The sequence below is a fragment of the Dromaius novaehollandiae genome, chromosome 9 (assembly GCF_036370855.1).
Source record: "Dromaius novaehollandiae isolate bDroNov1 chromosome 9, bDroNov1.hap1, whole genome shotgun sequence".
In the NCBI taxonomy this organism is placed as follows: domain Eukaryota; kingdom Metazoa; phylum Chordata; class Aves; order Casuariiformes; family Dromaiidae; genus Dromaius; species Dromaius novaehollandiae.
The window spans coordinates 21160407-21185427 of record NC_088106.1 but is presented as its reverse complement, the minus strand read 5'-3'; the positions used below and the strand labels follow the sequence as shown (position 1 = coordinate 21185427).

General features: G+C 42.2%; 1 protein-coding gene across 2 annotated transcripts in view; it reads left to right on the top strand.

Annotated features, from left to right (window-relative positions):
- Positions 1-6503: 6503 nt before the first annotated feature.
- The window catches only part of NYAP2 (neuronal tyrosine-phosphorylated phosphoinositide-3-kinase adaptor 2), a 151363-nt gene continuing 132845 nt past the window's right edge, over positions 6504-25021 (top strand). For both annotated transcript variants that reach the window (XM_026109747.2, XM_026109746.2), the window contains exons 1-2: positions 6504-7769; positions 14812-15054. In XM_026109747.2, coding sequence (XP_025965532.1) covers positions 14849-15054 — 206 coding nt within the window. In that variant the 5' untranslated portion in view covers positions 6504-7769; positions 14812-14848. The remainder of the gene's footprint in view (positions 7770-14811; positions 15055-25021) is intronic.

Below are 25021 nucleotides of genomic sequence, written 5' to 3'. Positions count from 1 at the left end.
GTCTGACATGCCTGGGGGTTGTCAGGTGCTCTGGAAAAGCACTTGACAACTCACCTGCGTGGTCAGATTTGTATACCACGTACTGCCCTTCTCTACCTGCTTTAAAGAAATCGAGTGGGTTGTGGGTGCTTGTCGGAGTTGTTCTGGAGCTTCTGGCGGGGGGTGGTTGCCCATGGGTGCCCATGCTGCCTGCAGGCTTTTCGTTGCTCCTGTAGGCTTTAGAAGGCCAAGTGTCTGCGCAACAGCTTTGGCATGTGTGTGGTTTGGGCAATGGAGTCGTTCAAATAGAAACGTAAGCGCATAAGTGTCTGTAGCATAGGGACTTTTCGCTTTTGAAGTCACCAGCCCCGTTGGCAGCGGTACTCATTCTCACGCTGCGAAGTGCCCTCTGCATTGTGCGGGGCAAGGAAGTGCTTTGGTGAAAAGAACATCCTCCTCTTTGTTTTTTGGGGACCCCCCCTCCCCGCCCCAAATTATTCCTGTTCTGGATCATTTCCATGACCCAGTTCCCTGCAATGCCACACAGATGGGAATGAGCGCTGGGGTGACAAGCAAGCTGAAATTGCTTTGCCTCTGTACTCCGTGGGATGGAGCGTGCTGTTTTTGGGCTAGGAGCTCAGGGCTGTCCCAGCAGAGACAGAGCGTGGTGCGGATGCAACCGTGCTGGCACAGCTGGGTTTGTCCTGCAGCAATCAAACCACCCGCTACCCCCTGTATGAACTAAATAGTAATAGCACAGTTTTGCCAGCACAGCTGCATCTGTGCTGGAGGATTTTGCCGGCATCCACTATGTCTATAAATATAGATGTCTGTAGTCAAGACCTGACCATAGGAATGTATCTTTATCAGCTCTAATTGATTTTGGCCAGGAGTTAACTGGCTCCAGAAGAGCAACTTATAGCTTAACATTTCCTTTGAAAATTTACCATTCAGTAATTAACAGGTTTGGAAAGCAGCCACTTTCACTCTAATCTAGTTTAAGGGCAAAGAATCAATTGACATTATTTTTTTTTGAATGGTAAATATCATGAAATATTTTACAACAAATCATGGTTAAAAATAGCCCAGTTGTGCCAGCTGTCACATAGGATGAATCACTTGCAGCAGGACATGATCTTTGTGATTTGTGGTCTATGCAAATAAGTGCAGGGCTTTGCTCCACATCCTGTATTCAGGCAAAGTTCCCCGTGGACTTCAGCAGGAATTTTGCCTAAGCAATAACAGCAAAATTGGTCCCATGTGAAAAAATCTGATCACTGGGGAAAATTAAGAGACTTTTTTTAAAGGCACAGATGGCAGTTAAGCATTTAACTTTTATCGACTTTTTACATGAATGGAGACCCCTCTACCATTGTACCTCCAGAAGATCCCGCCTCAGTACTCCGAAAACGCTCTTGCCAATGTAAGAGAAATATGTGCGACTGTTGTGGGTAGTTAATAGGAGAGAGAGCCAGTGTGCACCAGGGAAGTGAAAGACTGCTATAGAGGGGACATAGAAATAGCTGAAACAACTGCCAAGGTGGCAACGGAGCAATGGGAGCTTCTTTTCCTCTTGCCTTGCTCTCTGTTACCCTTGTCGTGGCGGCACTGCGTGTGCGCGGGGCGGGAGCAGGGCAGCGGGAACCACGTGTGCGTATGAGAAGGGGCGACTGTAACGCTTCCAGGATCTTGAGAACTTTTGAGGGGAGCAGGCCCAAATGGTAATGCTGACCTGGTACATGGGGTGAAATGACTGGGGAAGAGTTGCCTGGCAGGCTCCTTCTACTGTTTCAGCATGTTATATGGAAAATTAGCTGCATGCGAATAGGGATATCGTTAGGTTTTCACTTTGCTTCAGATGGTCATAGATAGATAATAACAGCATGAACAACTCAAACCTCAGAAAGTCACTTAAAATCAAGGTCTTATGGTGAGCACTGCATTCATTTCTGGATGTATTTCTACAGCTGCTTATGGTGGTGACATGATCTGTATATCTGTTAATAATTATGCAGCTTACTGAATGTAATGACATTTCTAAATCTTATTTCTCTGTTTTTGATAAAAGCTCCTCTTCCTTATGTGACACTGTACTTGCATTTTCTCATTTAAAGCTTCCTTAGTTTTGCCATGATTAAATAACAAAAGGTGGTGTAATAGATCAGAGGCCTTATTTGTTTTCAATATGTTTTCCTCTAATTAACCTATTGGTGTTTTTAAATATTTATTAACTCAATTTCATTCCAAATAAAAATCTAAACAGCTCTTTTTCTGTAATGGTAATTTCCCTTACACAGGCTATACAGAGTTATAAATCCTCATTTTGTATTTAAAAAGCATCCTCATGTCTGGAGAATTGAACTTCAGCTATTTCTAATGCAGACGAGTGAATTGTGGCCTTGGGGTAACAGAAGCTGTTGCGTAGTTGTGAGTACACATGCATGTTCAGTGCTAAGAGCATATCACCATGATTGCGAAACCAAGACTTGGGATGCAGCATAGGGAAGATTGTCAATGCAGATCTCCCTTGCTTCACTCATACTTGAGTATTATGATAGTCTCTGTGAGGAAACTATTGTCTTCTGAAATTAAGACTGTTAGCTTGGTCCTAACAATTGTTAGCTCAGTCCTAACAATGGGAATGGATTAGAACCAGGTACTGAAGCCAAGGCAAGCCAAGCTCAGGAGCTGGAAGGGTTAAGGATAGTACCAAGACAAGGGCTTGGTACAAGGCAAGGTTGAGAGAGGTGTCCAGAGGTCAGGAAGGCAAGGAATTCATATTGCAAGGAACAGGACATGGCTGGAGCAATTGCACACTCTGGTAGAGATAAAAACAAAGAACCAGAATTGAGTCCCCAGGAGACAGGAGAAAGTAATTGAAGCTAAGGAGGTAGGAGAAAGGAGAAGGAAGCAAGCCAAACTTAGATTAACTTAGCCAAGGGACATCTTAATCAACCAAAACTAGCATCTTGATGGCTTCCTATTTGTATGTGTGGAGAAACTGCCAAACCTTAGCTCTAGAGCCTAGGCAAAATCTGACTAATGGGAACCCTGTCTCATGCCGTCACTGCACAGACAGTTCTTGGTCAGTAGCCTCTCTTCATTGCCTGGGATGCTCAGAGTTTGCAGAGGGGAATGTATGCTCATACCACATCTCTGAAGGGGTGTTACAGGCCTTGGTTAGATGTCAAGAATTACTGGAAGGTTTGGGGTTTTTTGTTTTGTTTTTAATCCTCCATTTTATGAAGTATCCATTTGGTTTTAATCTAGTTTTAATTCCTGTTTTTATCTGAATTTTTTAGATTATTATTTTAATAATTCCTTCATCTTATGGAAATCACCATTCATGGAACTCTTCATCTGTAACCTGGAGGTTAGAAATAAAAAAATCTTTAACGGGACAACTTTCCCAGTAGAAGCTTTAGATGACCTTGGAGGTGTGTGCATTCAAGGTGAAGAAACTTGCCCTTTTTGACACTCATAAATGATTACATAAAGGTCGCTGTGTCAAGTCAGATGTGACCAGGTTCAGACCCTGAAACAGTGGTATTTCCTCTTCTTGGGGAGCTTCCTCCATACCCCATTCGAGCAGCCAGAGACTGAGTCAATAGCACTGAACTCTCGAATCAGCTTGTCCTTAGGTTTCCTTACTTCAGGGAAAGGCACACAGTCTTTCTCAGTCACTAAATGGGCAGTTAGTGTCTTAAATTGAATGTTATCTTCCTCTCAAAAGCCTTTTGTCTCTCTGCTGCCTGCAGTCTTCAGGCCTTGCAAATCCACTTTTCCCTGTGGCTTGTCATCCCCTTGGCAAAGGAGCCTCCCGCTGAGCTCTGCCTTCTCCCTGTTATGTGTCTGCTTCTGGGCTGCTTACCGCAGCCCTCGGCCTGGCCCTGCTGGATCTCACAACTTTCGCAAGACTGAGCAGATGCCAGTGTGTCTTTCCAGAGCAGACTGGTAATCCTCTCTTTTCTCGGAGTGCAAATGCCACGCAGGGCAAGTGACATCTCCCCTGTCTTTTTATGTATCTGTGTGTAAGTGTGTGTATATAATGTGCTTATCTATGTGCTGTGTAATGAAGCATGCATATTTTTTTTAGGTAGAAATCGAGATTTTTTTCTTCCCCACAAGTTTAAAGTGAATGCAAACAATCTACATCAGCCAGGCACAATCCTGTGTGGCAGCAACCTCCAGGAAGGGCACAGAAAGGAGGAGATGGGGAGAAGTGATTGGCAGCTGCTGTGAGGAAGGGTTCTCCGCTGCTAGCTGTCGGGAAACCAGGAAGCCAGGTACGGGCCCTGGCAACGTGAGGACGTGGGTAGTACCTGGTGGAGGTGCATGTGTTGGCACTGACTGAATGCCATTTATAAGAAGTGAAAGCCAGTTGTCATGGCTTCACTAAAGAGGTTGTTAAATAGGTTTAAAGATTATTGCACCCTTCCGTAAGAAACTCAAGCACAGATTACCTGAGTTTTGATCCAATTCTGTCATCCACATAGAAAATCCAGTGATCAATTGTAGAGGTGCTTTTTCGTGGGTTGGTGCTACCCGACCATGGAGACAGACAAGGACCTTGTCTGTGCTTTAACCAGGAATGGAGTCGCCAGCCCTGTGGAGATTGTAGTATTCCTCCAGCGCCCTTCCCACTGTGCTGTTGGAAGGAAAGGTGGATGTTTCCTCCTGCAGCTGCTGGAGTTTGGTCACAGGGAAATTTGGTAAAAGAATGAGGAGACATGCTGCAAGATACATTGTGGAAAAGGCCAAAAGACTGAAGGCGCAGTAACATGTAGTCTGGAAGATGGTTGTATCTGGGTTAGTTCAATCACTGGAATGAATCAGTGGTGAAGACGTAGCCAAGGGCAGAGTTACTTTGGAGAAGAAGCTGCTAGCTGTCTTTCTGAACCAGCCTCGGAAACCTTTCTTTCAATTTCTGTTCCTCTGGAGGCTGAGTGAGGGCTGCCTGTGAAATTATTCACAGAGATGCCCATTACCTTTGTGGTTTCAGGGTGTTTCATGCTTGTGGATTAAAATTTTGTAGTTCTCAAAATTGCTTATGAACTTGTAATGACTTTACAGTGATATTCTTGTAAGAGCAACATGAAAAGAAACCTGACTGGATGATTTCTATGTTGTCAGTGCCTGACTTGGGGCAGGGATAGGGAAGGTCTGCAGTCCTGGAGGAGTATGGGAAGTAAACGGCTATTATGTGACAGGAATCTTCCAGCTAGTGGAATGATTCCCTGGTTGAGGGACATGAAATTCCCCAATTACAGCACAACCACAGCTGCTCTTCTCAATGTTTCCTTCAAGGAGGAAAAAAATCAGAAATAGAGCTCTAAAATGAAATAAAGCCATCCGAAGAACCACATTACGTCACCTAGGGGCTAGGAAAAGAGCCTTTCTCCTTCCAGCACTGCCTCCAGTTCTTGTATGCTATAGGTACTTCCTTTCCGGATCTTTTCCCTAACAAAAAGAGAAAACCTCCATCTCTTCAGATGGTGCCCTTCTGTCTCTTCTTAGAGCTTCCTTTTGAAATGCTTGTTTAGGGGGGTGACGTGCAAGCTAGGCTGCCCCATTTCCTAGGGCTGTAAGAGGTGTGCTGGGATGTGCAGTTAGTGAGCTGTGAGTGAATTACTAGTGAACATGAGATAGGTCCCAAGAGCTAGGTTGGGTTTTTGTTTTGTTTTTTTTTTTTTTCCCCCAGGTTGCAGTTCAGATGTTAATTTTAGCCACTGCTGCATGAAGCATGTCTAGGTGGATATCTTGAGTGCTCTTGAAGGGGCCTTAATACAGATATTCCAGCTTAGGGATAGTAAATGTGCAGAAACTGTTCCTGTGGTGCTCTCTATGTGAGGGCTTATTTATGTATTAGCACAGCTTTTCACGTGAAAATGTGTTACTTTCAAAAGAACTTACTCCATGAGCTTGATTTCTGAGATTAGTTTTAGAAATGCATTCAACTATTACTGTAATATTAGAATCAAAATTTGTGCAAGTTAAAAATGCCTGTGACTTAAGTAGGGAGGAAGAGCGAAATGGTCTTTAACAATGGGGTGAGCTATTCTCTGCGCATTCAGACATCTCCGCTTTCCCTGCCTTTCACACAGGGAGCGAATGCTTTTGCTTTGTGTCCAGGCTGCAGGTCTGGGGGGGAGAAAGCAAAACTGCATATGTTCTGAAAGGAGGAGCTATAAAACAGATAGATCTAGTCACAGAAAAGCACAAATATTTTCCTCTAAAGAATGAAGTTTACAAATTCTGGATGAGCATAAAACTGTGTATTTTCGTCCTGGATGCTTTTCAAGCAGAATGGTAGTTTCTGGAGTGCACCTCTTCTATCTGTGTGAGTAAAACAGCGTAAATGTCATGCTCATTTTGTCCAAGTAGCATAGTTTTGTTCTCATGCAATGGGAGCAGGTGGTAGGAGGTTGTTTTGATGAGGTTAAAAAGCTCCTCCCCTCCTTCCCCAAGCAGCAGTCTAATCTGCGTCAGCAGTAATTGTGTGCCTTGCACTGCTTTTCAGTGTGGGTGAGTGCAAAAGATACATGAATATGAGGTATCAAACTGAGACTTAGATGTTCCTTTTAAGTGGCTGCTCATTTCCTTGAGCCATAACATGGGCTAAAGGTTAACTTGCACATTCTCCGTGGAAGAACGATTTCTTTTTTGGGAAGGGAGAAGGTGGGGAAAGGGTGTTGTTTCATATTCTTTCCTACCTATAGACTAAATGTGCTGTACAGTGTTGTTCATGCAGATTTCTTTTTTTTTTCCCCACTGGATTATTTGCTAATCAGACTTCAGTGCAGTGGAGGTAAGAGAGAGAGACCGCTGCCTGGCTAGGAGGCTTTGCTGAGCGCCCGGGAGCCGAGGACCGGAGCCGGCGGCGGCGGCTGCTCCCCGGCTCTCGGCGCCTCCTCGCCGGGGTCTTCCCGCGCCGCCGATGGGCCTGGCGGGCCGGAGCTGTCCGCGGTGCTAGGATGCCGGCCGCGCGGGCGGGCAGGGCAGCCGGATCGCAGCCGCGGCGGAGCCCCCCAGCCCTGCTGGCACCCGAAGGTAGGCTCGCTCTTTGTTTGAGAATCCCTGATTAATCAACAGCAGCATCAACAGACTGAGGCAGCTGGAGAGAGCAAGCCTGCCTGTAGTCACGGGGGAGAGAGAGACGATGCCACAAGCTAGACTGTCTCAGACCTTCTGTATCTAAGTGGCAATGAGAGAGCGAGCGTCTTTCCTGCCGCAAGAAGCCATTCGGATAGGACGTTTTCTATTCCTTATATTCCTTTCTTTTTGTCTCCACAGAACATATTCAAATGAGGCACCTTAGCAATCTCTGTGTTAGTGCATATGATGGTGCTGTAATCTTCTGTGTTGTAAAGTGGGTAAAAATCATCCAGTTTCTTCTCTGTTGGACCTCAAAGCAGGGTGTCGTTTATACCCTCCCATTATCTGTACCCTCTCTTCTCTGAATGTGGATTTAAAGAAGCAAGCACCTGTCTTCTCTTGCCACTGCATTTTAAAAGCCAAACTTTCCTTGCCATTTTAATTGTATGTTGAGAAGATACGTAACATAACACACTGACTTCTAGCGATGCTGAATTCTACAATCTGGGCAGTTTTGCCAACAAGATTTAATGCACTTTAACTGAAGAAAAAAACTGAGCCTGACTGCAAATCTGTTTCTTATGGTGCTGAAATATCCCTTCCGACTGCACTGAGATAACCACAGGAAAGGGCTTTTACGGGCAAAAGTCACCTTTGATTGTTGCACTTAACAGTCCCCGTGGACTTAAATTTTGGTATGTACCTGTTTTTAAGCATTCTATGAGCATGCTAATAGAATATAGTGCTAATTAGAATGAAAAAAAATATTGCTTACAAAATGAAATAATGAGTAGTCAGAATGTCAAATGATGAAGTTTGCATGTCTTTTGGGGAGGTATTAATCTTGCCATTGCTAAGCTAAACAATGCTGAAGTGTATTTGCCTGTTTTTGTGTACTTCACATGTTGATTGTGCTTATAATATCCACATTTTGCAGCTGGATGTTTCTGGTGATGAAAAGCAGTGTTAAATAATTAAAAACATTCTTTGCTATTTTCCTTTTGAATTAATTGAAATAAGTAACGAACATTTATGTTAGTTACTTACCAGACACACTACACCATTAATATTTTACAGCATCTTAATATGATTCTGGTAGCAGTGAAATCTCCATTTCATTTTCTTAAGGAGGGAGAAAAATACATCCATCAACAGGAAGCTCATTCTTTCGAGTCCAAATGCACTGCTGTTTGCATTGTGTGTGTGGGGGTGTGTGTGTATGTATGTGTGGTTTTATTTCTTCTTGTTGTTTGTAAGTCTTTCCCATAAAACTGGGATGATGAAATGTCCTACGTATACCTAAGTGCTGACCATTCTGAAGCTAGATTTGTAATTGTCCTGTGGTTAGGAGGAAGCGTTATTTGCCTCAGGGGACAGAAGTGAAAGAAGTGTTGTGTTATTGCAAAGTAAACAACAGTTCTTTACGTTGTGGAGTCATAGAGGGGACATTGTTAGCAAAGACCTTTCTCCTCTCCAAAAGTCACTATGAAATGATTCAAATTTCAAGGCTCAATGGGTATTTTTTCAGTTCTTAAAACTCTAGGTGGAATAACCTTCCCATAGGAAGGGCAGGATATCTATAGAAATGGACTGTTTCTTTAACTCTCATAGTGGCATTCTCATTCTACTCAAGGAGCCACTTTTAACCTCTTTTAGTGAAAGGCTTAGCAGCACTTAGCTTCAGTGATTTCATCCAGGTGCTAGAGCTCATGCTGTGGAGTATAATGAGGATGAGGTATATAATCTGTAATCCCAGGCAAAATACAGAGGTATATTTTGTAGTTCTAAATGAGTGTAGTGTCTTTTTTTTCCTTTTAAACATGTTTGCATTAAAAGCTCCCAAATGATATATAGTAAAAAACTGACAGGCTAATTCAGACAATCTTTTCTCTCTGTTTGACATTACACAAATAGTGATACATTAAATTATAATGCCAGCTCGCTGTTAAGAACAAGCAGGGAGTGCAACTCTAAAGCATGCCTTAGCAATCTCTCTCATCATATTCAACTATTTGGGTATTTCAACGCTCACTTGGTATAAGGCACAATTATGATAAGAGACAGAGTTCTGGAAAGTAGCCTCTAGTACATTTTTCATCATTGAATTTTTCTTGGCTGAAGAGAAAGTATTCTGTATACACCCAATACCATTACAGCCTTATTAGTGCTGCTGTGGTCAGCAGTTTGTGAAAATTGGATATGGCTAGTCTACTTTGTACTTATTGCCTTGCAAGCAACTAGAACACAACAGCACAAACTCAAAGGCTGGATGGCTGTTTAGCATGCTTGATTTGTACAGAATCCTTCTGAAATACTGAATTTAGTGGAGGGAATTGATAGGTAATATGAAAGTGGACATGCTCTCAAAGAGAGGATGCAGTATCTGGAAAGGAGGCAGGCAGGACTGAAGACGTGTTCACTCCTTGTAAATCAGGGGTTGAATTCATGACTTGGGGTCTTGGGCAACCCCACTGTTTTATTATCAGGCTCTATTTTCCTATGTTTAAAAAAACCCAAAACACTCTGCTTTGGGAAGAAAGCAATCAGTGCCTTTGTCCTTACTTCAACAAGCTCCTTCAGTTTAATGTCAGCATTGCCAATTTTCAATGCAGCACAGCTGCAGCTTATGGCTGTCAAGCATGCTGAAAAGCAACTGATGTTTGGGGGATCCTCATGTGAATAAGAGGAAGAACCACGTCTCTGAATTCTACCAAATAGCGTTCCTGTGATACTGCGGTATTAGGCTGATTGCTCCTATATTCTTACACCAACATCTTTGCGTTCTGGTCATCTGAAATGGGGATGTTTGAGGGTTTTAACTGAGATGCTGTATACCTGGCATCAGAGCGACTAGTTAAGTGTAAGGTATATAAGTCTCATGAAGCACAATGCATTATGCTCCCATAGAAATTGTCTGAATCATCACGAAGATCTTGAATTTAGTTATGGAAATATTTCTAGGCAAAACCAGTTAGGGGACTGCTTGCCCTTGCCAGTAAACCAGATGCACTGGCAGGGAAGGAAAAAAAAATCGCCTCACTCTTCTCACGCTGACAGCTGATCGCATGGGCCACTACAATGTGAGCTCACCAGTGTTCCTCTGATTTGGATAAGGGAAGGTGACAGGACTTTTAGACCTTGAGGACTTTCACCTTCCTGAATAGCAAAAAAGACTGTATTAATTCAGAGACTCCTTTTGTGCATGGTTATGTCTCGAAGTCTTTCCCAGGATGGTCATACTAGTTACAAAATTTGAATATAAAGTATTTTTTGTTCTAATTCATCTGTGTACATTTAATAAATGTACTGGCATTGAAAGGACCAGTGCACAATTAGGTGACAAATACAGGACTATTCAGTGTGGGACTGTCAAGTCACCTAGCATATATTTCTACTTATAAAAAATGCCCAGATTTCTCATTGTTGCAAAAGTTTCCAGTTGATAGATTAGAAAATGAAGGTTACCCCACAGTTGGTGGTACGTGAAGGGTGGGTACTTTGAGGGTCAGATGACAATGAGGGTGATTGTTTCTTCTCAGTGAGTTTTCTTGTAGCGTTAGGCCGACCTTCAAGAGACAAAGTGAACATGTTGGAGAGCTCCTTGTATGTGTCCTTGTGCTCAGGTGAGTTTCCACAACTGTTCATGGTTGGCCGTGATCACAACAAAATGCCTCAGATCAATTTATGCTGACTTCTCAATATGTTGGTTTAAACAGCTGAAATCCAGGGCATTTTGTTCTCCCCATCTCCTTCTCTTTCTTCACAAGGAGGAATGGAGGAGGAAGGAATATCAAAAGATCTTCCCAAACAGAGCAAATCCGATGTAATTTTCCAGGGCTGCTTGTTTTCAAAAAACCAAAACACACTGTAAACAATCTGACTGCAGACACAGGTGCCCCTGTATAATCCTTGTTGCCAACTAACAAAATAACTGAGCAGAATATGTGTATTTGGGGTACCACAATGGTGCCTTACCTACAGCTTACATTACATACTTAACAATGTACATTTGCATATTTTTAATCAGATATAAATGTACTCAAACAGAACATTTGCTTGTACTTGTGTCTCCCCTGACAGATGGCTAGAAGCTGCTCACTGCCTGAGTTCACCAGTCAGCGAAACCTTTGATCCAAAGGCTTTGACTGGTGCTGTCCACAGTCAACATATCCTGGGGAGGGTGGCAAGCAAATGATACATATCACTCGATGGACCACATATATTGGTTGCACTGTGTTGCAGTTACAAAACAGGTGTATTAGGGTAATATGGTGTCTCTGAAGTGGCATTGCTGCCTGTAAATAAAATTGGTCCTAGTGTGCTGTACCAGAAATAGTAATACTGTAAAAACGTCCACAGTAATTAGTTAAATGCAAACAGCCTCAGCAAAAAGCTTTTAATTCCTGTTTAAGCATAGCGTGCGCAAGTGTCCCATATTGCAAATGCTGTGAGACTGTAAGATGCTGTGCATGCAGGGGATGCACAAGATTTGATCCAGAAAATACTTGCTGCTGATATTGGTGCTCTTCAAAGCTAACACTATAGAGATGTCCAGACCTCGAATCTGCTCCTCCAAGTCCCTCCAGGAACACCCCAGGCGGAGTTCTGTATCATAGGAGTGCTGACACTGACTGTCACAGAGGGTTCAGCAGCTAGAGTTACGCTTATGCTTAGTACTGTTGCAGGGTTGGACCGATGTGGGGGCAAAGAATATATCTTGCTTTGTTTATTAGATACTGTGTAAATTCGTGGCGTTCTGCAGGAGTTTAATAATAGACAACATCAATGATAAAACAGTGTGCAAAGTATCTGGTCAGTGCATGCAGCAGAATAAAGGCTTGTGTATTCTGGCCTTTTTCTAATTGGAATGACCTTGGTATTAATACTCTTGTATAAAAATAAATTTTACAATAAAAGTAGACTCAGCATGTCCTTAATGGCCAGCTCAGTTTAGACATCCAGAAAGAAAAGGAAAATATGGGAAAAAATGCAGTATTGTTGTCATAAAAGAGTCTGTGAAGCAGATCAAGTTCTGTTTGTCTCAGGAAAAATAGATCAGCAGCACATTTATTGAAAGCCTGCTGAAGTTATCTTCAGTATCCAATTTCATATTATTTCAGGAGTAAAATCTAGTCCTTGGAGAAATCAGTGGCAAAACTGCCTTTAAGGTCACTAGAGTTGGGTTTCTCTGTTGTACAGGTTAACTGAATTTAATTGAACTTACTGCCAATACAGAAACTAGACTATGCTACAAGTCTGAAATGGAAGATGCAATGAAATAACCATCTCCTGGGGAAACTGCCTAGGTTTTAAACATCAAGAGGCAGATACCACTTTAGGAAGTTTAGAAACTTTGGCATTAGAGCTGTCTATGCCATTAATGTTGCCTTTAATCAGGCAGGCTTCATGCTGTAGACAGAGAGACTGCCAAGTAGGGGCTACGGTATGTAGACTTTCTTTTGTTACTCAAAATAGTTAAGAATCGGTCTGAAATGATTTCCATGGAAACATCAGTAAATCAGTGGTATCTCTTTAGCCCATCGTAATGTTATCTTCCCAGTTCTCTTCTTTGTAGATATCATGCAACTTCAGCTGAATATATGTGATAGTTCAATGTATACTCACTGTATATCCAACCCAGTGGAGTTCTAGTCAGCTCCATTGTCAAAGCTGGATGAAATTGCATGCAAGTACACTGGGCTGTGCCAAGACCTCCTTCAATGGTTGTACCCTGCTGGGATTACTAGGAGAAAACTGTACCCATGCCTGATAATATGTTAAGATGAATCAGTGACCCTGAACATCAGCCTAATGCTGATATTCAGGCCCAGCTGATAGAAAAGGTTGCCTTGGGAGCTGGAAGAGAGGATGAGAGCAGACCCTGTACGTCCTCTGCATCTTTATGATTTTAACAGTCAGCTTTCCATTGCACAAAAGTGATGTTGATTTTCATAGAAACATGGAGAAAAGGAAAAAAAAGTTATTGGTGTGCTTTAAGCATTAATTGTCTGAAAACAGCTTGTTGTTGCCATTGCCACTTCAAATTATCAAAAGGAAAAAAAATTGTAGAGGATAGAAAAATATTACTGAACCCTTTTCATCCCCTGCAGATTGCTTACTCTGTAGGTTTAGAAGTGTTTTGTTCTTGTGTTCAGGGCTGTGCCTGAAGGCCCGCAGTGACTGCTAGAATCTATCAGAGCTTTTCATTTAATTTTTTAGGATCAGCCTACCCAGATGAGAATTTTACTTGTCCAGCAGCATGGAACAATGCTGTAATAAAGATTAGAAATATGACAGTATATTAGGAAATGGAGGACAGATTTTTGATGCTGATCATACAGGGGCTCTGCCCCTAAAATCTGTGTGCAGGCAGGATTCTCATTGCCTATTCAGTAAGATCACTCGTAGTCGCAGTGCTGGCATCGTTCTGAGGCTGCTTCCAAGAAGTCGCAGCATCCTTCTTCGGGGAATGGGGAGATAGTCTAGTAGTGAGGAAATGAGCATGCCTCCCGGCTGCGTTCAGCTAGCAGCTCGCCAGTGTGTCACTTGGTCTCTCTCTGCTTAAAGTCCGCCTTTATAAAATGAGGATCAGACAGAGGTCTGTGAGGTAATGATAATAATGTACGTTAAAGATGTACCTCAAGATCTCAGTACCTTAAAGAAGGGAGGCTGTAATCAGCATTTAAAATAAGAAGATAGAACATTCCTGCTTTATTAAAGTTCTGCTTGTACTTGTTTAATAAATAGTTAATCCAGTTTTATAGAATCTAGCTGACCAATATGTTTCTTGAAACTATACCTTGCTTATAGTCACTAGTGATATTTACTGATGTGTCTCTACAGCAGAGCTCTTGGGACCTCCAGGGTGCCTGCTGCTGAGTAGAAAGGCTATGAGGGCTTTTTGAGGGCTTTTAGGCTCCATGCCATGGAGCCAGAAGTGAGGTAGGGATGCACACACTTGTGCTCCATGCTGCTTAGCTGAAGGTGTGGTAAATCCAAGTGCTTCTCATATCTGTGGAAGAAATGTGGGAGCTTTGGGAATTCAAGCACAATAGTGATCTGAAGGTCCTAGCTCAGCTGGGGTTTCTTGGCTGTTCTTGGCACTCCAAGCTTAGAAGCTGTTTGGCAACAGATGACCAGCAGCTACCAGGCCCAAATCTTTGTTGTTAAGAAATACAGAAAGATGTCTTTCCAGATTTTGGGCCTGCAGAAACTTTTGATCTTTTTGTATTCCAAAAAATGTAACAGTATTTTCCACCTGAACTTTGGAATATCCTGCTGAACAGGAATTTTGTCTGGTGATCTGCTCTAGTGCAGGTTTTTCTAAATTGTAGAAAGGACTGGTAGTCCTTGGATGGAAGTCTTTACAATTCAGCTGAAGCTGAGAGTCGGGAAAGTCAATATCTTTGCAGCTGAAGGGCACTAGGAAGCAAGAAGCAGTGGAATAAAACCTTATGATCCACATAATTTGTGGGATTTGAACAATGTCTGGTTGGATGGGTCTGCATCCCTTGAAAGAAGAGCCTCTTGGTTTTTATCTTGTCTTGTCCCCCTTGACAATACTGGTTCCGTGTTCTGAACAGCTTTGTTTATTATCCTTTAGGTAGAAGACAGTCTCCTATCTAAAAAGTTCTCTCCTACAGAGATCTGCTAATTACAATTGATACAATCTTCGCTGTCATAAACCATGAGCTATTTCCTACTGATTAAGGTATTACATGTTTTTTCAACCTGCAGGGAACGTTGCTTTCCTTTGTTCATTATCTCCGGCAAGATGATGAGTTCTAATCAGGAGGAGGTCACTTTGGGCGCTTTTCTCCAGTATATTGAAGATATGGGTATGAAGGCCTATGATGGCTTGGTTATACAGAATGCATCAGACATTGCTCGAGAGAATGATCGCATGAGGAATGAAACAAACCTGGCTTACTTGAAAGAAAAGAGTGAAAAACGCCGAAAACAAGAAGAAGCAATAAAACGGTAAGTATTTTGATAGAAAGATGGCTGGTCTAGCAGAGTAAATGAACAGTGAAGGGCTCAGTCTCAGCTATGGCAAAATTGTGTAGATCAACTGGCTTCTAAGCAGCTTACTGGTTTAAAAAAAAAAAAAAAAAAAAAAAAAAAACCATACAGGTCATTGGTGCATGTCTGACTGTTAATTGTGCCTGTTTTACAGTGTGTAGATGTGATAACAAATGGTCCTGCCCACCTCACTGACAGAAAATATTCCCATCCAAATATATTCATTTTGGGCATGTGTGGTATCACCAACAGGTCTGGTTTGTAACAAAGTTTCCATGTTTGGGATTGTAGATGTATTTCTAGGGGAAACTAGGTCTTCATCCAGTTGGCCCTTTCAGAGGGATAGTGTGTTTTGTGCAAAGTCATATTGATGCATGAGCTCTTACAGGACAAGGACAGCCTCACAGATCAAAATGGACTCTCTTTGAGTTGATGTCTTAAATACGTTAAATTTAAAGATCTCTAATTGCTGTCTGAGAATTTACAAAAAATACATTGTTATTTATGACTTCCTATACTATTCTGCACTCTCTGCAGCCAGTAAAAAAATTGCAACCATTTAAAAGAAAATGGATCAAGCTGCTGACGGGCACAACCCTGTAATGGTTCTTTTTGAATAATTACATTGATTTTAATTGACAGTTAGTGAGAGGAGCGCTCACGTTACCTGGCCTCTTGTGCCATGGATAGCAGTGAAATCTCTGCACCCTCCTGGAGAGGAGGAGGGATGAATGGGATGCATACATACGTGCATAGTACATGCATACATATATATGTATTTGTATGAATATATCACATAGTTACATATCCAAAATTTGTATTTTCTTGAAGAGATGGAGAAATTTTATAGTACAGGTAATCATCTGAGTACTAAAGTTATATATGCAAATGAATGGCTTGAACACAAACTGTTAAGAGGTCCTTTGAATTTTTTCTCCCAGTGTGAATCTTCTGTATTGCAGTTTAAGTGATTAAATGTTATGCGATGTCTTGGGTGCTGTACATTCAGGTATAACAGCATGCTGTGCTGTGGGCATTCCGGTGACACCTCAGTAGGCTGGTAATTTTGATGGGATGTTAAAAGAAAAAGAGGAGCGCATCCAGTTTTGAGGGAGGGAGAAGAAGAACATAAAGTCAGATTATGGCTGCTTTACGTTTCAAGAAGTAGAATTTTCTGGCTGCTCGCTAGCTTCATTTCTGGCAAGGATGTGAAAATAATGTGAAATTAAGGTGAATAATATGAGTCAATGCAATGTGTATTTTGGAATCTTCTGGCAGTAGTGTTACTTGTCAGCTCCTTTTGGGTGATGTTTAGAGGGATTCCCTGGTTGGGGAGTGAAAGGCAGAGGTTCCTTAAAGCAGGACCTAAACTGGGCATGTCTTGATGAGAAAAACTTTCTTCTTGCAGCAAATTAATGTAGGGTTTTTTGGTTTTGATCTATGCTGGATACGTGTTTTGTTTAGTTCTTGCCATATTCTCTAAGTGTTCCTGGGAGGCGATACTGGAATATAGGTGTCAAAGATGCGTGCCCTTGGTAGTATGAGAAGAAGCCATTTATTCTCCTTCCTTCTCTCTCCTTTGGCTAGTGAAAGTTATGTTGTAAAAGTTTCAAGAGGAGAGGATACTGAGACCCACTTCAAAGCATTTCTTAATCTGATGGAGGGGGTAGTTATATTCCTGTTACATAAAGCAGAGGAAGGGTTTGAATCCACCTCTCTTGCTGCTAAGCAGAAGTGCTAGTCAATAGACTGTTGTTTAAAGCACTGAGATAAAGAGCACCTTCTACTTGTAAATTTTGTGGCTCTTTCCCACTGAATAAATTAAAAAAAAATCAAAATAAATTAGCAAATATTTTGAATTGGTTAAAATTTCATTTCTGATTAATTTGCTATTGGCTGGAAAAATAAAATGTCCAGCCCTTGTGGCAACTTCTTCATTTGATGATAAACTGTGTTAAACTGTCAATATATGCAGGTATGTACAGACTACAGACTTCAGGTTAGATGGCTGATTATTCTGGGCTCTGACTTAACTGTTCCCGTGCACATAATTCCAGGTAGGTGTGACTGTAAAAGACGCTAAAAGCTCAGGTAGGCTTTGTTATAAATAAGTTTCTAGAGGGTTGAGTTTTGGACATACTTGCTTCTTTACATGTCTCTGGCCAAGCTTCTCTGTACCTCATTTGACCATTTGCAGAATGGTGGTAACACTATTTGCTACCTTGTGGATGATTTGTGTGGTTTTATTTATTGATCTTGGCAAAGTGATTTGATAGAGCTCTGGATAAGTGCACATGATTAGGGCGGAGCCAAACCATAAAATTCTTACTCATGCAAAACCTTTGACTGAAATCACTGAGAAAAGAGCTGTGCTCCCTGGATACAAAGTCAGAAGATGTGGTGATGTGGGCAGCCAGTGATAAAGCATTAGCCAGCACTTTTAACCCTCCACTTTCACCCTGGAATCTGCGTTGGCTCTGTAATGAGTAGGCCTGGACTGAGCAACGGTTGCATGAGGATGCAGTTGTCATTCCTTGATTTCTGAGGAGACCCAAAGTAGCCTTGTCTCCTGTGGGATCCTTCGACAGCAGGGACACTTCTCATGGGTATGCTGGCTACTGCAGAAACCATAGCAATCCAGGAAGATGCCCCAAAATATAGCGGTTTTATCTGAGGAACAGGATATATACAGATTGGAGGCACACAAATTTCTTGGAGATAGCTCTCCTCTATGGGAAACCACATTGGCAGTGATCTTCTCTGCTCCCTCTTGGTCATCCCCGCTTGGCTCATGTCTGTAACACTGAGGAGGGAACAGTCTTCCAAGAGAACCTTGGGAAAACTTATCTTCACCTTAGCCTCTTCCTCTGTCTTTGCTCTTTGTAAAATTGGGAAGAGAAAGGACAAGAAGGGAAAGGGAGATATTGATGAGCAGCTTGATTAGGAAAACTAAAAACAATGATGAACCAAGGGATAATGTCACATTTGACTAAAGGAGTGATGACATCTGAAGTCACTCAGGCTGATTGCAAATGAGTCTGCTCCCTGTGGGAACCTCCAGGGATTCATCCAAGACTCCAGTGTCTGTTGGAACATGGCAGTCAGAAAAGGTAAAACAGCATTATTGATTTGTTCTTCGTTCTGAACGATTTTCCTTCCGTCCTTACCTTATCGTCTTGGTAGGCCCTTACATTATCCCTGATTCCTGATAGTGTGGCGGACCTAGCAGTGGTGCACATGTGCAGTACTAACAGTGCTAACAGTCTGGAGACTAAAAACAACCGCAGACAATCCCCTTAGCAACGAGAGAGTTATCTCCTGTGATTGACTGCAGGTAGATCTTATTGAGGAGATGGGGATCCAGCAAATACCCTCCTGCTTGGAGGGATCAAAATAAAGCAGCTGTAAGTCTTTGGCACCTAGATTAGTTTATCTAGTAGAGTGGTATCACACATAAAACTATTTGTGGGAAGGTATTATTTACCTGAATCATCTGATGATGGTGCTGTATGACATAAAAGTTCATTGAAATGTATTAGCCTCAGCAGTTTGCATACAAGATCTGAAAAATGACACAAAAATGAGAAAGCAATTATATTGTACACTTTGCCTTAGAAAGGATACATTGCATTGCATTTCTTCAGTAGCATTGATGTACCTTCAGTGCAAGTGTTAATTTATCCTGTGTGGTTCTGATAGGTTGATTGTGATAGGTAAATTGCAAGGGATAAAACTTGCATCATATTGGATTGGGAAAAAAGCAACTAGTCTTTGTCTGATCTTGCTGGGCTGAGTCAGCTGATCTGATCTGAATTTCTGACCTAATTTTAGTATACTACTTAATGACCATGCAGAGAAAATAAGGTTAATATGTTGATCAGTAGCTGAGAGTAAGCCACAATAAATATGTTAGTGTATATATATTTTGTATCTAATTTTTAGGCTTTTTTTCTTTCATCTTTTATTTGTCTGGCCATACTACCTGATGATTGTTCAGAAGTCTGTGTCCAGACCAGCAGAGCATACTGGCATATTGCCCAAGGAGCTTATAAATTGCAAATAAAGTTATGAAGCAATATCACTTTCATGGGGAATATAGTTGCCATGCTGGAAGAAGTACCTTCGCCATGATACAGCGTCTGCGGTAGGGAGTGATGTTTGCCTCATCTGTTGTGGGTGCCAGGGGAAAGGTGAGTGTTTTGAATTTGCATAGGATGCCTGTTGTAATGGGCAGTTGCTTTCTGACTCGTCTATAATTCAAATATATACATCTTAGATACCTTACATGTATCATACATAGTCTTGTGTGGTGTTATTTTTAATTGCGCGAATACGGAGTCTTACATGAGTAGCAGATAATGAACGCTCCCTCCTCGTCCTCCTCATCCTTCCTCTCTAGGCTGAGATGAGTCACATTAATCATAGGGAGTGGCGGGGGCTGAAGGAGATATATGCTTTCAAAGTTTTGGCTTCTAGTTTTTAGGTTTGACTTAAGCTACTGTTTCTGTCAGGGATACTGGCATTTTGATTTGCAACACTATGAAGATGTAACTGCTCTAGTGTAAAGTTGATGGTGTGAGTGGGCATGAATTTCTACCTCCTAAATCCTGGCCTTAGCCACCAAAGTATTTCTTTCTGCTTCTGATGGTTCCTGTGCTTGTAGCTCTTTCTCAGCCTGAAATGGCTCTGTGGAAAGCCTTGTTTCTGCTTGTCGAGGGAAGTATCCAGACAGACGCTGTCAAGAGGAGGAGCTTTTAGGAGCACTGTTGCGTGCTAAGGCTAGCAGAAATGGGCCAGCCAGCCAGTGGCAGAGTTAAGCTTTTGTAATAAAGAAAGGATTGTAGTGAACAGCTGTCATCCTAACCTCTCCTTCCCATGGCAAATCAAATATTGAAGACTAACCCATCAGCAAAAGTAAGATAATATTTTTCTCTTGCCTTATTTTCTTTTTTATTTTTTTTAAGATTGTGAAGGTAATTGGGTTAAAGCATTATCTGACTGTAGTTTTCTGTAGTCTCTGTCCTTAGGTTTTTGTAAATAAGACATAAAGTATGTGTGTTCTTGAGCTAAAAGTTAAGTGTTATCAAGTGTGGGCGACAGCAAGCAAGGATAAAATTATTTCTATGCATGGGATTATTCATTGCTTAAAAACTCTGTTCAACTGAGCAAATATGTATAATCTTAGAGTATGTGGACATGCTGAAGTGTTTCTACCCAAAGTTTTCTACCAGAATCAAAAATAAACTAAGGAAAATCATTTCTTTATAAAGTTACCATTTACAAGAAGCTTAATTTCAATAATGTGCTGAAATCACAAAAATACTTTAGGCAAAAGAATGCTTAAAGTTACTGTTTCTTCTTTTTTCTAAACATTTGCCTGTAGTTGAAATTGTCTATCATGGACTACACATTTCAAAATACGGTAGGATGTTTATGCTTACTAGATTGCAACATGCTTGCAGCCAGACCTCAAGAAAAATAGAAATGAAGTGTGGTGAACGCTTCTGATCTTGGTGAGGGGCTCAGCTTAAATACCTGCAGGCACGTTATTGAGATGTTATGAATTACAAGCTTGCGAACCTGTTGTTACTGTAAATAAATAAAATTCCAAATCTAAGTTCACTCAGTGAACACAGATTTTTGGATATGAGGTCAGTGGTATATGCTTGCTTAATCAAAGGTTATGTCTTATGAGGAAGCTTAACTGTGGCAGTAGTTCCATTTTCTTCATCTTACGGACATGTTGCACAGTCGTTTCATTGCAGGTTAATTTAATATTGTGATGCCGTCGTTGTGGTGGAAGTGGCTGGAACTCTGCTGGTGAGGTGTGGTGGAGACTAGTTTTAGAAGGATTTTGAAACCTTTATCTTATAAAAATGTCATAGGGTGTCTTCTGAAGTTGGGTTGGCGTAAAAAGAGTAGCATTGATAGTGTTTTCATCAAGAGTAAGTAAAATGGTTGCGCAGTCAGTGACCTCCAAATGTATTTCTGTTGTGTTTGTAAGTAAACAGATGTGATGATCTAGCCAACAAATCCTCCCTTCCAAATGCTCATACCCATATGGCCACTCGTATTATTGCCACACAAAATAAACAACAGGCACAATGCAAATACAGTATATTGCTATTGCTGTTATTCCCAGAAGTTTTATTTTAAGACAATCATGCAACAAATGTCATTAAAATTTACCGCAGAGGCTGATAGCCTCCTTGGTAATCCCACATATCAAGAAAATCAAGCAAAACTGTCATTACTTTGGAATCTAAATCTTGAAGTTATTTTCAATGAATCTTCCCTGGTTTTAGGCTCCTGCCTCTAGTTCTCCCTGGTTGCTGAGGAAGCGCAGACCCCTCTCCCCTCACCGTCCGCAGAGCGCTCGGGGAGGCACCGCTCCACTGTGTGAGCGGGGGTGTTTTTGCTCAGGATTCGTTTGCTGTATTTAAAAGGGTAATTAGAGGCATGGGGTCGTAGAGAGCTGAGACAACTTCTAAATGGGATACAGAGCTCTTTTCTTAAAATCCTGTCTAAGTGGCTTCATGCGATTGCTATTTGCAGGCTGTTTGACTACCTTTGTAAATGGGCTCACTGGCCGTGGTCCAGTTACATGGGGACTTGTGATCACCTGCAACCTGTGGGCTGGTGCCATCTCAGCAGCCTGAGCCATCGTGGAGACGGGTCGTTCTCCCACTGCGAGATGACCCTCTACAGACTGCTCCCGAGACGTGCGGAGGGGATGGAATAGGGATCATAATGTCCAGTGTTCAGTCCTTCATGCTGCCCTCGTTTCTAGCTTTTTTTCTCACTCTAATTATAGGATGTGCAATTTTAATTTTAGCCTGGAAGTTTAAAAAGTGGCTTCACGACCCGTATTGCCTCTTGTCCAAAAGCCCCACGTGTCTTAGCAGGATGAGGTGTGCGCGGCGCTTTTGGGGAAGGGGGGATTTTGCACCGAGGCCCTGCAGGGTCCTGGCCGTGCTGTTGCTGCTAGCTGGATTTCCGCATGCTCGGGAAATGGCTGTGAGTGAGCTGTGAAATTCCACAGGACGTCTTCCAGAGCAGAAATAAAACCTGTTATCTGTGAAGGCTGGATAGGGGGAAAAAAACTATTTTGAAGAATGCCCAGCTCGAGTTTTTGTAACATAGAGACGGAGCTTCAGTAATGAAGAAATGCATTCACTAGAACAGCACAGCTGGTCTGTCGTGTAACGTCGGCAGGGTCTAGCCCAGGACTGCTGGCAGAACTGAAGTATCGATCTGTTCTAGACCTCTGCTACCCAGAATGTACTCTGTGCTGAAGTTCACCAGCACCTGGCAAATGTCATTGCCTGTGACCTGAATTAGGGAGTCGTGTTACTCCCTGAAGAACTGGTCTGTATGAAAGAGCGGAGGGTAACCTATAAGCAGCAACATTGCAGCTAGCCACATTCGTATGCACGTTCATGCACATGCACTTAGGAAATTCTGCCAAAACCATCTCTAAAAAATGCACCAGGGAAAGCGCTGAGAACCCAGTAGAACTACACACTAGCATTAGCTATATGCTAGCGTTAGAATAATACCAGAGGATCTTTGTGCCTTCGGGAAAATCCATCGTTTAACAATATCTCTCATAAAGTTGAAGAAGAAGAGATGCATTCTGTGAGCTCGGTCCGTTGCTCTTTCCAGGGCTGTAAATTGTGGCTGCATTTTGCTGTCATTAGTAATAAAAGGGATTACTTCATGCCCCTGCCCGCCCCTGCGCTGGCTGGTGGTTGTGCCCGTTGCATGCTCTCCTTCTCAGCGCTCTTCTGACAGGCTACATGTGCTTTTTTCTTTTTCTTTTTTCTCTTCTTTCCCCCATAGGAAAACCCAAACATAGTATGGTGCTTGGTAATTTAATCAGGATGTTTATTTTCTTGGCCTAAAGAGTCTGCTCTTGGCTATATCCCTAGAAGTAGAGAATATCAGCACAGACCACCTCTGCAACAGAAACATCTGTTATGTGGGCATCTTGTTGCTAAATTATGCTAAATCTGTGGCTGAAATTCATATGAAAATAGGAATGTGCCTGTATGCTGATTAGATTTGTATGTGATTGGATTAAAATGGGAGAACTGAGAGATTACAGCAGAATTGGGTTGCAGAGGCATCACTAGTTGCCAGCTTTGTAGTTAACATGAGACTCCTCTTACTTGTCTTCCAGACTTCCCATTTTCACTTGTCCGGTGATCGTAAGTGAATTCTGTGCAAAAATACCACTCTACACCCCACCCCACCCCCCCAAAAAAAAATGTGCAAAGTGTTTGTAGCCCAAAGCCTCCATCAGCAATGGAGCAGCAGCAGCCGTTGCTGCTGTGGAGCAGCCGCGGTGGAGGCGGCGCGGGGCGGCTGCCCTGGCCCCGGGCAGGCGGGCACACTGCGGAGCGGGTGCTGCGCTCCCCGCCCGGCCGCCCCGTCGCTGCCGAGCGGGCGACACGAGCTTTGTGGTCCCACAGGACGTGCTCCTGAGTGGTGTCGTTACTGGTTTTTATTTTATTTCTTTATTGCACAGTACCCGAGGACCCCGAATGGAAATTGGATTCGGCTGCAGCGCCGACACAGCGTGCGCGCGCAGCGCAAAGGCGGCTCGCAATATCCATTGAAATTGTACCCAACAGGTGACTAAAGGGAGGGCTGGAGAGTTAGGGGACTGCTCGTTTCCTTTCATATATTAGTACAGCACGGAACAGGCTGAAGCGCGTCCCGAGCGGTGGTGATGAATTGCACCCAGCCGTGCTCGGAAAGCTGCAGCGAAACGTTTCCAATAGACTCTGGCAGATGCTTCTCGAGTGCGTCAGCACTGAGAGGGCCCCAGCCAGCCACAACCAAAATACACATGTTCCTGCCCACAAGCACGTTACATGAGAAAACTAACATTTTAAAAGAACAAAAATGAGAGTAACTGTGGGGTTTACCGTAAATTAATAAAACTTTACCTGCATTTAATCCATTCCTTCTCCTAGTGGATTATATAGGGCGTATCTCACCCGTAGATTCTCTGCTAGCTGAGAGCACTTTAGTTATTAAGTGGAGATCACATGTGAGGAGCCATTAAGTGAATTGCTTTGTACAGCCTTTCCCTGAATGCTAGGGCAAATGCAGTATTTCATACCCTTAGCTAATTTCATGCTGTAATTTAATTTCTGAAACATACTTTTAATTGAATCTTTAAAGACAAAGGGAAAGTAAACTGCTGAGTCCTGTAGTATTGCAAAAAAGATTGTTTAAAAATGTAGCCCATCTAGAGAATAATCTTCTATAATTAAACATAAAGTTTGTTTTGCTTCTCTGCATGCAGTTATGGAGAAGCGAGTTCCTGCTGTCTGCAAAAAGCTCAGGGCTGAAACAGGGGTGTTGGTGAACATGAGAGAAGTTATTTATGTGATGCCAAGCATCGTAACTCTATCAGGGACAATCCTGCAGCTTTCCTCAGTGTGCAAGTCTGAATTGAGAAACAAAGAGAGGGTAATTATAAAATTAGTCTGCTAACACCAAAATCACATTAGCAGGAGCTCTGACTAGTGATCTCATTTTTCTAATTTTTGGTAATGAGATGAACTTGAGAAATGTGTCAGCAATTTTGTAATAAAGAAAAAACAGTTGCATATCAAAGCAGCTTCTCTGCATCCTGAAACTATAGCCAATGTTTTAGTGGCTGCGTTTTGATATTCATCTTCCATAAACAGTTAGTTTCAAGATAGTTTTAGTCAAAATCCATATAATCTGTTATGCAGTTACATTATGGGAGCAACCTCTTGATGAGAACAGTAGTGATACAGATTGCAAATTTTATGGACATCAGATTAAAAAAATAACAGTCAAAAACATTAAATGCAGTCCACTGTAATGGAGAGGAAATCCTGGGCCATCACTTTGTGTTTTAGTATTCTGATTCCTTTAAATCAGC